At 44.6% G+C, this 12,208-nt stretch overlaps 1 protein-coding gene across 7 annotated transcripts in view; it reads right to left on the bottom strand.

Annotated features, from left to right (window-relative positions):
* The window catches only part of LOC139415987 (H(+)/Cl(-) exchange transporter 3-like), a 50,601-nt gene that overhangs the window by 2,737 nt on the left and 35,656 nt on the right, over positions 1–12,208 (bottom strand). For 3 of the 7 annotated variants that reach the window (XM_071164203.1, XM_071164204.1, XM_071164207.1), the window contains 10 exons: positions 11,304–11,491; positions 10,480–10,602; positions 9,747–9,953; positions 8,818–8,898; positions 8,022–8,570; positions 7,260–7,446; positions 6,759–6,976; positions 6,073–6,253; positions 5,116–5,332; positions 1,786–1,861 (listed from right to left, as the gene is read on the bottom strand). In XM_071164203.1, coding sequence (XP_071020304.1) covers positions 1,786–1,861; positions 5,116–5,332; positions 6,073–6,253; positions 6,759–6,976; positions 7,260–7,446; positions 8,022–8,570; positions 8,818–8,898; positions 9,747–9,953; positions 10,480–10,602; positions 11,304–11,491 — 2,027 coding nt within the window. Of the gene's footprint in view, positions 1–450; positions 1,092–1,785; positions 1,862–5,115; positions 5,333–6,072; positions 6,254–6,758; positions 6,977–7,259; positions 7,447–8,021; positions 8,571–8,817; positions 8,899–9,746; positions 9,954–10,479; positions 10,603–11,303; positions 11,492–12,208 lie in introns of those variants that run through there. The other 4 variants (XM_071164205.1, XM_071164209.1, XM_071164210.1 and 1 more) reach the window with 2 other exon arrangements.

The following is a 12,208-nucleotide window of genomic DNA, read 5'->3' as shown; positions in this document are numbered from 1 at the left end:
GTGAGGGCAGAGCTGAGCTGAGAGAGACAGACAGACGGTGAGGGCAGAGTTGAGCTGAGAGAGACAGACAGACGGTGAGGGCAGAGTTGAGCTGAGAGAGACAGACAGACGGTGAGGGCAGAGTTGAGCTGAGAGAGACAGACGGTGAGGGCAGAGTTGAGCTGAAAGAGACAGACAGATGGTGAGGGCAGAGTTGAGCTGAGAGAGATGGACGGTGAGAGCAGAGTTGAGCTGAAAGAGAGAGACAGACGGTGAGGGCAGAGTTGAGCTGAAAGAGAGAGACAGACGGTGAGGGCAGAGTTGAGCTGAAAGAGAGAGACAGACGGTGAGGGCAGAGTTGAGCTGAAAGAGAGACAGACAGACGGTGAGGGCAGAGTTGAGCTGAAAGAGAGAGACACACGGTGAGGGCAGAGTTGAGCTGAAAGAGAGACAGACAGACGGTGAGGGCAGAGTTGAGCTGAAAGAGAGAGACAGACGGTGAGGGCAGAGTTGAGCTGAGAGAGACAGACAGACGGTGAGGGCAGAGTTGAGCTGAGAGAGCGAGAGCGGTGAGGGCAGAGTTGAGCTGAGAGAGCGAGAGCGGTGAGGAGAGGCTGTATGCCTGTCTGTCACAGCTCCAGTCCAGGGTAGAGCTAGAGGCAGTACTGTAGGAAGTGAAGGGAGGTGTTAGTGCTGCAGAAACAGGAGGCATGAAACACCACACAGACTAGGAATGGTGGGGGTGTTGAGGTGGGAGGCACCGGATGAGGCAGGGGGTTGAGATCAGGTTGGATGGGGGTAAAGGAGGGGTGGGTGGGTATGGTTTAGGATCAGGGTGGGTGTTGGAAGGGGGGGGGGGGGGTGTGTGGCTTGGCTAGTTACCGCTACTGGAGGTATTAGCTACCAACACACTACTACCACCACCATCGCTACACCACCATAGAGGGAGTTTCCTCTCTCACTACAGGAGGGTGGTTCTATTAGGTCTATCGCAGGGTGGGAGGGACACTAGATGCGAAATCTCCCCTCCCAGGAAAAAACATCAACCAACGGTCTGCTCGGTAAAGGCAATACCGGAAGCACTACGCGTTGTCGGGTCAGATGTCGTCGATCTGTTGGAGTGAAATGATTTTAGAGTGAAATTATGTAATAGTGTGTATGTGAAGGTTTTCTAAGTGTCGAGTGAGACACACGCTCTAAAAACACAGGCATGGCTACATGACTGTATGTAATCAGTATATTCATGCTTATATATCTATATTCTAGAATGATTTCTTATAGCGGATGAAACAGCCCACACTACTGATGAAGGGACTAGTAGGATGTTAGTAGGATGCTAGTAGGATGTTGTTGAAAGGAATGGCTGTGGAGCAATAGTAAATTATGGATATCTAACTAATCAAGGTTCAAATGACAGTTCCCATCAAAGTCCAACATTACAGGACCCATAATAAACACTCATATAGAGTAGATCTTAAAAAAATAAATAGTATTCTTACTAACTGTTGTCAATGACTAGTAGGGAATGAATAGGGAGATCAGTGATAGTGTGGCACAGTAGGTAGGTATCCAGTGAGGAGAAAGTGGATGCACACATCCCAACCAAATCAAACCAAACAAACCCCTCCTCAAAAAAAGTATATTCATGAGTGAGTTGAAAAGACACAGTAAGATGAGTGGGTTGCTATTGGAAACGGGAACTGTCAGTTACATGCGTCGCTCCTAGGAGGGCGGGCCTAAGAGGTGGAAATGGGAGAGGGGAAGGGGTCAGTGGAATGGGAGGAGACAGGGGGCGGGGCTAGTCACCAGGGGCTCCGTGTGTTCCTTGAGCTCCTCCAGATGCGCTAATATATTCTTCTTAGTGATGATGCCCAATACAATCCTGTACAAACACACACCTGTTACTCAGGAGACTGCCCGTCACACACACACACACACACACACACAGAGCAGCACAAAGCATAGTACACAAAAAATAACTTATATAAACAACTTAATGACATAAAGTGGCAAATCATAACACAACCTACCTAATATATTCTAATAGTATTGCAAAAAAAAAGCTCAATTAACAATATATTTTACTTGTCCATAAATATACCACTTGTACTGATGGTGAGTGTGTATAAGTGCGTGTCAGTTGGATGCCAACTACTGTTATCGTTGCATATCATTCATCTTTGTCAGTTTCAACAACTTCCTTATTGATTTGTAATGGTATCTAATCTTGTGAATAGTAGACTCAAGTTTGGTAGGCAAATTACCAAGGATTCCATTAAAAATGTCTGATGTTTTGGCTATTATATGTATTGGTATAGTGAATGATGAATTCATTGAGAACCAAACAATAGAAAAGGATAAAATGACAAAAAAATGAAAAAGTCTAAAAACAAAGGACTGCTGTCATCTGTAATCTCATTCACTCTCAGTGCTCTCCTCTCCTGATGGGGCGTTTAAAACACTCGTCTTTAAACATATATTTACACACCGACTGCCTTTCAGTGGTAGTAAAAGTAAATGCTATACATGGAATTCCTTACATTAAGCAAACCATATGCACGATTAGATTTTTTTTAAACTCATCATTTACAAAAGCAATATGTGGTTAGTGAGTCCGCCAGATCAGAGGCATCAGGGACGACAACTCGTTATATTGATGGTGCGAGAATTGGACCATATTGCTGTCCTGCCTTAGCATTCGAAATGTAGTGAGTATTTTTGGGTGTCACGGAAAATGTATGGGAGTAAAAAGTATACATTCTCTTTACAGGGTTCAAACACATTTTGACAGATGGAATTTCATGACTTCTCCGTGACTTTTAACCACATTTCCATGACCAACCGTTTACAGCGTCTCCATGTATGTAGAAAAAAATGTATGCGCAATGTGGTATTGACACCGGGAGGTTGCTCTCTGATCCCATGTACCATCTCCTGTCGTTGTGCAAGGCACAAAGTAGAATACCTGTTAGGCAACGGTATAAAACACATGTGGTCAACCCTTAGTCTGGAGAGCTACTGGGTGTGCAGGCTTTTGATCAAGCCCTGCTCAAACACATCAGAGCCAGTTTATCAAGGTCCGGTTGAGCAGCTCATTTCTAAAATGTGGTTTGTTAGAAGGGCACTGGAATAAAATCCTGCCCACCCATTAGCTATCCTGGAGGATGGTTGACCACCCTTGATGTAGAACATTGCAACCAAATATATTTCATGCCTTCTGAATTAATTCACTCATTTAACATATCAAATGGCTATGGTAGGTTACAAATCTTTTTATTTAGCTGAACCAAGCCCACGGATTTGTCAGGAAATGTACCTTTTAATTTAGTAATTTATCTTAGAAGTGTTTACTTTGCAGGCTGACTGGCATGTATTGAGTTGCAATGTCCCATACATTGGATGCCCAAATCAACTGGAAGAATCTACAAAACAAGTTTTGAAGCCACATAATCCAAAAGAATGGCTACATCTAACCTTTTTCTCCTAACATTACTGTTCGCGATTCACTAATTATTATTTTGATTCACCTTCAATTCATTGCATTGAACTGAATCACAACTAATAAAATAGCGAAGGGAATCGTTTGTTTTTCGTATGTGCCGTTTAAATGAATCAACTTTGTATGGCCTTACTCACAAGCAGTAGCGGTGTGCGGTTAAATCACTGTTGACTTTTATTTGATTGATAAAATATTTAAAAACTGTGCCTAAATAAATTACATGAACAGAATTTATTAAATACATTTCCATCATTTTCCAAAACTTTAAGGCCTCGAAAACACTATTTTAAAATTCCATAACTTTTCCAGTATTTTCATGACGCACGAACCCTGTCTTTTGGAATTGAGTGTAGTAAAAGTTATCCAAAATATAAAATAGTATAAAGTACAGATACCCCAAAAAACTACTTCAGCATTTTTACTTAGTTACAACGCACAGAGCAAGGGTTTATCCAATGGTCCTTTAATTCCTATTTTAACCACCAGGTGTCTCTGAAGTGTCATATTCAACCAGTGAGCTCATCCACAGTAATTGACGATGACCACTAACTTCTAAACACATCATAAGTCTCTCAAATATTGGTTAAAACTATCCAACTATTTGTTAAGCGGCATCACAGTTGTTATATTGGTTAGCATAGCGCAGCTAGCATTTAGCTGAAAAGCCATGCAGCGTACCAGTTTATAACCCCAGGGTTTGCAGTCCCAGTGTCCATGCATCACTCTATCCCTTACAAAAAAAAGATTGCAGTTTTGAAACTAGAGTAAAAGTGAAGTAACTGCAGTCGACTGTGGTATTTTGGTCAGAGTAATTGTAGAATAACTGCAGTGTACTGCACTGTAACTGCAGTCACACTACAAAATTACTGAAGTAAAAAAATAAAAAACATGATTTCAGACGCAGTATTTGCAGCACAAAACACAATACTCCACCCTAACTGCAATCTTTTTCCGTAAGGATGTGAGGGGATGCTACTACATCCCAATATCCACACTAGCATACCACTTAGAATAGATGACATCCAATACACTGCTTCATTCTAAGTAGTAGTGTGTACATTGGAACAGAACTTGAGTGTGTGCTGGTGGAACTGTCTGTTGCCTGTTGAGGTATTTGTTAGTTCATGTTGAGGTTAGGAGGACTGAGGAAGACTCCATCCAGTGTTCCTTCCTTCTCTTCCTCCACTTCTTTCACCCCCACCCTACCAAAACACATTCCCCCATTTTGAGGCTGTGATTCCCTCCCCATTGTTTTCATCCAAGATCACTTTTAAAATCGCCTCTTCCCCTCTCTCCCCTCCCCTTGCCCTCTTCACATGCCACCCTACCCTTTTCCCCCCTCTCCCCGCCCTCTTCACATGCCACCCTACCCCTTTCCCCCCTCTCTTCACATGCCACCCTACCCCTTTCCCCCCTCTTCACATGCCACCCTACCCCTTTCCCCCCTCTGCCCTCTTCACATGCCACCCTACCCCTTTCCCCCCTCTCCCCTCCCCTCTTCACATGCCACCCTACCCCTTTCCCCCCTCTCCCTGCCCTCTTCACATGCCACCCTACCCCTTTCCCCCCTCTCCCTGCCCTCTTCACATGCCACCCTACCCCTTTACCCCCTCTCCCCCAAGCCCCTTTCCTCTCACCCGTTGTGTGTCACCAGACACTGGCGAAGTCCCAGCTTGCGGAAGATGTCCACCACTATCTCCATGGGCGTGTGGTCAGTGACGGTGAAGGGGCTCATGTCCAAGATGGAGCGCAGCTTGAGGGGCCGCGGGCTGTCGGCGGGCAGGGTGGGGGCGTGCTGCGTGAAGTAGACCCGCGAGGTCAGCAGGATACCCTCCTGCTTTCGCCGTGCGTTTTCTGTGAAAAGGAGGAGGGAGAAAGATTAGCGTCTAAGGAGTGGTTCCATTGCGCTAGCCAGGCAAGCCAAGTCAAGTGCAGCTAAAGTATAAAAAATAAACACTATGAAGTTTTGAACCCAGGTCTGAGCACCCCCCGCAACCTTTTTATTTATTGAATATTCAAAACATACAATATACTTGCAGTGAAGCCGCTCAACAACTACATAATACCAGTCATCCAACAGACTCCCATTCAGAGCGACACACAGAAGCATCCAGGGTCAATGCCCTGCTCAAGGGCATGTTGACCGATCTACCACCAGGCCAAAAAACATGAACCTGAACCCTCCAAGATCCCCAATAGTTGTCCCTCAACCATTCACCGTCATAGTTGCATTATAATTACCTTCAACATAATTGAAAAACACATCCCAGCATTTCCATAGCAATTGACGTTTCACATGATCATGAACGAGACCTTGCATTACTCTAGAGATGGCTTCACTACAGTACAAATTTATTCCGTAAAACATGTCATTATTCCCCAATGCCCCTATTCTGATATCTTCCCCTTGCTTGTTGTAAACATATGAACTTGTAGACAAATACATAAAATAGAGAGAGAGAGAAGAGAAAGATGTGTGTGTGTGTGTGTGTGTGTGTGTGTGTGTGTGTATGTATAAGTCCGTATGTGTAAGCAAGCATGTAATTGAGTACGTGTGTGCCCCCCCACAACCTGCCATCTCAGTTTCTCCTCACCTATAGCGATGGTGATGTCCCTGCGCAGGGCGAAGCCCACCAGTCTCTGAGACTCCTTGGAGACGATGACAGGGAAGCCATTGTAGCTGGTCTCGTTGATGATCACCTGGAGTTCCTCCACCGTCAGGTCGTCCTGTGTCAGCACCGCTAACGGCGGATCACTACGCTGCGGGCGCATCACCTGAAGTCACACAGAAAGTGGTTTAGGGCTGAACCCTAACTGACGCCTTTAAACTACAAGCCTCAGATTTCCCACTTCCTGGTTGGATTTTTCTCAGGTTTTCGCCTGTCATATGAGTTCTGTTATACTCACAGACATCATTCAAAAGGTTTTAGAAACTTCAGAGTGTTTTCTATCCAATACTACTAATAATATGCATATATTAGCATCTGGGACAGAGTAGCAGGCACCTTACTCTGGACACCTTATTCATCCAAGCTACTCAATACTGCCCCTCGGTCACCAAGAAGTTGTGACCAAGAAGTCAACTTTTTACTTAATCATACATTGATGTCAATGGTACTGCCTCTAACTGTTAATGATTCAGTGTGCCAATGTATTAATTTAATCTGTATGTTATATGTTATACAATATGTTGATGGAGCTAGCATGCAATCATTTCACCACACCTTTTATACATTCTGTAAACTGTGTATGTGACAAATAACACTTGATTTTGACACACCTCCCGCGCCAGTGTGGTATGTGTGAACTCTGACTTGGCGTCCAGGAAAGGATACCCGTTGAGGCGGATGTGTGACTCGTAGATGCCCTCACGCCCAAAGGCGTCGCCCACCCACTTGCTGGTCATGACGGCCGCCATGAGGGGCACAATGTATTCCAGACCGCCAGTCAGCTCAAACACAATAACCACGAGAGACACGGTCATCCTCGTCACACCACCTGAAAAAATAAAAATATATTATTGACCTTTTATTTTACCAGGTAATTTGACAAACCTTTTATTTTGATACAGCAACGACCTACAGACAAAAGGAAAAGGTTTGAATGGGAGAGGACCAAAGCCATCCAACAGGATAGATTACATTTTACACAGCTCCGTGTTTCTGTGATCCATTGTTATATAGACTGTGTTTGTCAATGGATCACAAGAATGAACACTGAGTAGGAGTATCAGACGTGACCATAACATTACAGACACCCACATCCAGCCAGTGTAACTCACCCAGACATGCAGCGGCCCCCACCATGGCATAGAGTCCCGGGGTGATGCAGTCGGTGCCTACCTCGCACCACTCCCTGAACACTAACCAGTCATGGTGGTAGTACGCCAGCTGCTCCACGGCGATGCCAACAATCCGCCCGGCGATCGCCCCGATGGCCATACTGGGGATGAATAGGCCTGCCGGAACCTGGGGACAGGAACCACCAAAAAACTATCCGGAACTGAAATTCCAATTCTGATTTTGCTCAGTATTTCTCAACCCTAACTAACCCTGATCAGCATTACTTCAAGTCTAGACTACAATCTAAGAGACATGCATATCCAATACCATCACATTAAAAGGGGAAGTTCACCCAAAAACACTTCTGGGCTCTTTATAACACATGTATTTTTTTATGGAAATGCTGAAATTCCCGAGACGACATTCATAGGTAAAAATGTGCCTACTGAAATAAGTTAGCAGAAAAATTGCGCAGAGAAAGTCATTAAAAGGACTATTTCGATCATGGGAGGCCAGAGCGGTGTGTTTAGGAGGTATTTAGAATGGACTTTTGACGTTGCATGGGGTTTCTATGGGGAAGGTGGGGGTAGAATCAGCGTATTACCTACATCTAAATACTCAAGCAATGGACCTAAAAACTGTCTGGGGTAATGACAAACGACCAGGCAATAGTAGTTATAAAGGAGGTTTTTGTCTGAACTTCCCCTTTAACTGCCGGGCTACATTAACTAGACGGTAGTACCCAACCTGCCCTACCTCACCTTGAGTCCGAAGGTGAATATTGTCATGATGATCTTGAAGACGAGCGCCAGGCACAGCTGCCACATGGCTGTGTAGACCCCGGGCCCCGTCGGCTTGTTAGGCGACGCATCCACAAACGCCTTACTCCCATTCATCTGACTCCTGTACTGGCACAGCTGGGACGACTCCAGCGGCCCACAGTCAGTGAACAACTCCTTAATCAGCTCGCTGGTGTTCTGTCGCGTGTAGGGGTTAGGGAACGCCACCACGGCGGTAATGGCTGCCACGAAGATGACCTCCAGGACGGGGTATTTCCCGAAGCGGGTGGACTTCCTCCTTCGGCACCAGGCGATGTTGGCCTTGATGAAGAAGGCCCCCCAGAGGCCTCCAAACACCCCCAGCAGGATGAAGGGGATAAGCTCAAACAGGTACCAGGGGGTGTGGTACTCCACATAGAACAGGACCAGACGGCTGTTGCCAAACGGGTTGATGGAGCGGAGGACGAAGGCTGCCACTAGCGCAGCGAAGAAGGAGCGCCACAGAGTCTTCAGAGGGAAGTAGTAGCTCACCTAGAGAGAGAGATGCAGAGAGACAGGTGAATAGGGGACATTATAGTGGGATACATTAACTCATACAGAGACACAAGCGTGCATGAACAGATCAATCAAACGTATTTATAAAGCACTTTTTACATCAGCAGTTGTCAAAGTGCTTACACAGAAACTCGGCCTAAAACAAGACTATAGTGTGTGTGATGTGCTTACTCATACGGACACACTCATAGAAACACACACACACACACAATATAAAATGTACCTCCTCCAAGCTGAAGAGTACTCCTCCTATGGGAGCACCAAAAGCCACAGACACCCCAGCCGCTGATGCTGCAGATAGGACCTGCAGAGACAACAAATAAAAAAGATTAGTACCAAAACACAGGCCGAGTCAGCTAAAACACCGACAGGAATTTATCCAAAACACAGGCCGAGTCAGCTAAAACACCGACAGGAATTTATCCAAAACACAGGCCGAGTTAGCTAAAACACAGACAGGAATTTATCCAAAACACAGGCCGAGTGAGCTAAAACACCGACAGGAATTTATCCAAAACACAGGCCGAGTGAGCTAAAACACCGGCAGGAATTTATCCAAAACACAGGCCGAGTGAGCTAAAACACCGGCAGGAATTTATCCAAAACACAGGCCGAGTCAGCCAAAACACCGACAGGAATTTATCCAAAACACAGGCCGAGTGAGCTAAAACACCGGCAGGAATTTATCCAAAACACAGGCCGAGTCAGCCAAAACACCGACAGGAATTTATCCAAAACACAGGCCGAGTCAGCTAAAACACCGGCAGGAATTTATCCAAAACACAGGCCGAGTCAGCCGAAACACCAACAGGAATTTATCCAAAACAAAGGCCGAGTGAGCTGAAACACTGGCAGGAATGTATCCAAAACAAAGGCCGAGTGAGCTGAAACACCGGCAGGAATTTATCCAAAACAAAGGCAGAGTGAGCTGAAACACTGACAGGTATTTACCCAGAACACACAGTCTTAAATCATACAACAGAAAAGGTCACCAAAAGAATGTCTTATAACAAAACTCTAAACTTTGTAATGTAATACAATGGATACATACACCAAACCATACACTCTCTCTTCTTGGCCTCATTCCTACTGTACTTGGACAAAGTTATATTGTATATCTCCACACCTAATAGAACAGTAGATCATACATACCTCTCTCTTCTTGGCCTCGTTCTTGCTGTACTTGGGGAAGAGGTATGAGAAAATGTTTCCACAGCAGCAGGCCACATGGACCAGGGGTCCCTCTTTCCCCAGGCTCAGCCCAGACGCTACAGCCAGCACCAGGGTCACCGTCTTGATCAGCAGGGTCCACTTCCCCAGGTAACCCCGGATGATGAACCCACTCAGGATGGTCTTTATCTGAGAGACAGAGAGATGGGGGGAAATGAGGTAAATATACTACTGGAGAAATTATTTCTAGGTTTAATCTGGAGAAGCACCGAGGGTAGAGGAGGTAGATGATTAGGTCTGTTGAAGAAATAAGGCAAATGTCCCGAAAAGCCACCCTGATATAAACAATATACTCTGACAAATCGTTTCTCTCTAAGGGCAACATTTGTTGTCAGTCTTAGAACCAAATAATAATATTTATTGAGACCACAGCGACTAGCTTGCCAGATATGGTCAATGTCACGATCTAAGAATTTCTAAGAAATTAAAAATCCAACTGCTCCGCAGTGCTCATCCCCATCTCGCTCGCTCTCCTGTTGCCATGGCAACTAGAAAGTGAGATTTCGAGTGCTAGACTAGAGCAGATAACCTCACCATGAATTTTTCCTACAAAGCAGGTACAGAACCCGCCTGAATTACAATACATAGTGTGTGTGTGTAGCCATGTAAACTTGTGAGTGTTTGCATCCGTACATGTGTGTGCGTGCGGTCTTACCTCAGGTATGCCTGAGCCACAGGCGTAGGGGGCGAACACCTTAACCAGTAACACAGCCAGCAAGGCAAAGGACAAAGCCCAGTAGATGTACATGAAGTAGTTCATGATGTAGGAACCAGGACCCTGGGAAATGAGGAAAGAGAGGAGGAAAGAGAGAAGGAAGAGGAGAAGAGGGGGCAGTCGGAGGATGGAGAGGAGCACGTTTACAACTGCCATTAAAGGGATAGTTTGGGATTTTGGCAATCATCAGAACTCATGAATACCATTTAAATAAATAAAAAAATCGATCTGCATCGAGCATGAAGGAAGTTAAAGCTAGTTTTGCGAGCCGATCCTAACTAGCTTAGCACAAAAAGGGAAAGGTTTTGTGTACAGCTAGCATCAGAATCCCAACTATCCCTTTAAATAGAATTGGGGAGAAACACATATTTTACAGTTATAAGGTGAAATCTTATAGTAAGTTGGTTATAATTTGATTGTTACTATTTTTAGAAAGCAGTTCAAACATGTTACGCCCTATTCCCACAAACATGTTAAGCCCTATTCCCACAAACATGTTAAGCCCTATTCCCACAAACATGTTAAGCCCTATTCCCACAAACATGTTAAGCCCTATTCCTCATATTTGTACTGTGTACTTGTATCCTCAAAAGTGACTACGCCTTAGCAATTTATTAACAATTTTTACTAGAAAAGGTGAGATTTTAATCATTCTGGCAGTATAATCATTACTTGGTATTTTTTATGGCCCTCTCATGATAAATAATTATGTCTGTTTAGGTGGAAATCTACATTTTGACATTAAATTTTTAAATCCCTCCCACCTCTTCCTGGCCCAGGATGAGCCCCGCCCAGCTCTTCCACTGAGGACACTTGTCCCTCTCAGCGAAAGTGGTCTCGTTGGAGCCCCAGCAGCACTGCTCGTGATTAAACCACATGGCATTCAGACACACCCCCTCCTTGATGTCGTTCAGCCAATCAGCAGAGATGTCGATCAGACCCGCCAGGGCACCTGATTGGACAAAGAGGAAGAGGATGAGAAGGAAACAACAGTTTAAGCCTGTGCCAGTGTGACATAAAAAACAAGATGAACAACAAACACGTTGTCAATGACGAGCCTGTATTTAAGGTAAATCATCTTGACTACTGTCGTGGAAATTCTAATCAATAATGAGGAAAGACAAGGTCAATCACCAATCAGGATATTACCTTATTCAAAACATATTAATAACATACATTTATTATTGCAATAACGAAGCTTGTCAACGAGGGGATTTGAGCCACAGCATTTTATAGCAACGTATATTCTCTTTAATGTTCATGCCAAACAACAGATGCATGGAATGGGTCACAAGGTTAAGATTAGTATGAAAACATACTAATAATTCACAGTAAACAGCATCTGCTGTAAATACTGTTCTCATTGTGTAGAATCCAGGGTCTGGCCACCAAAACAACGTTCCTCTCATAATTATCCATTCTGGAGGCATCGCCACCCTGGTACCTCATAGAACAGAAACACCAACTCATGCTATGGAATGTGGTCTTGTTAGGTTTATCACCCAAGACATCGTAAATGTTGTCAGCATTAAGCCTCCAGAGGCCCATTCTCAGTAGAACACACAGAGATGAGTGCAATAAAAACCCTCTATTCTGTTGCATAAAACAACCATTTGATGCAATAACAGTACTATAACATAATCTTGGAATTTTGCTCTCACATTACTAG

Source organism: Oncorhynchus clarkii, chromosome 9 (genome assembly GCF_045791955.1).
Source record: "Oncorhynchus clarkii lewisi isolate Uvic-CL-2024 chromosome 9, UVic_Ocla_1.0, whole genome shotgun sequence".
Lineage (NCBI taxonomy): Eukaryota > Metazoa > Chordata > Actinopteri > Salmoniformes > Salmonidae > Oncorhynchus > Oncorhynchus clarkii.
The sequence above is the reverse complement of the archived record's forward strand: the minus strand, read 5'-3'. Positions and strand labels throughout refer to the sequence as shown.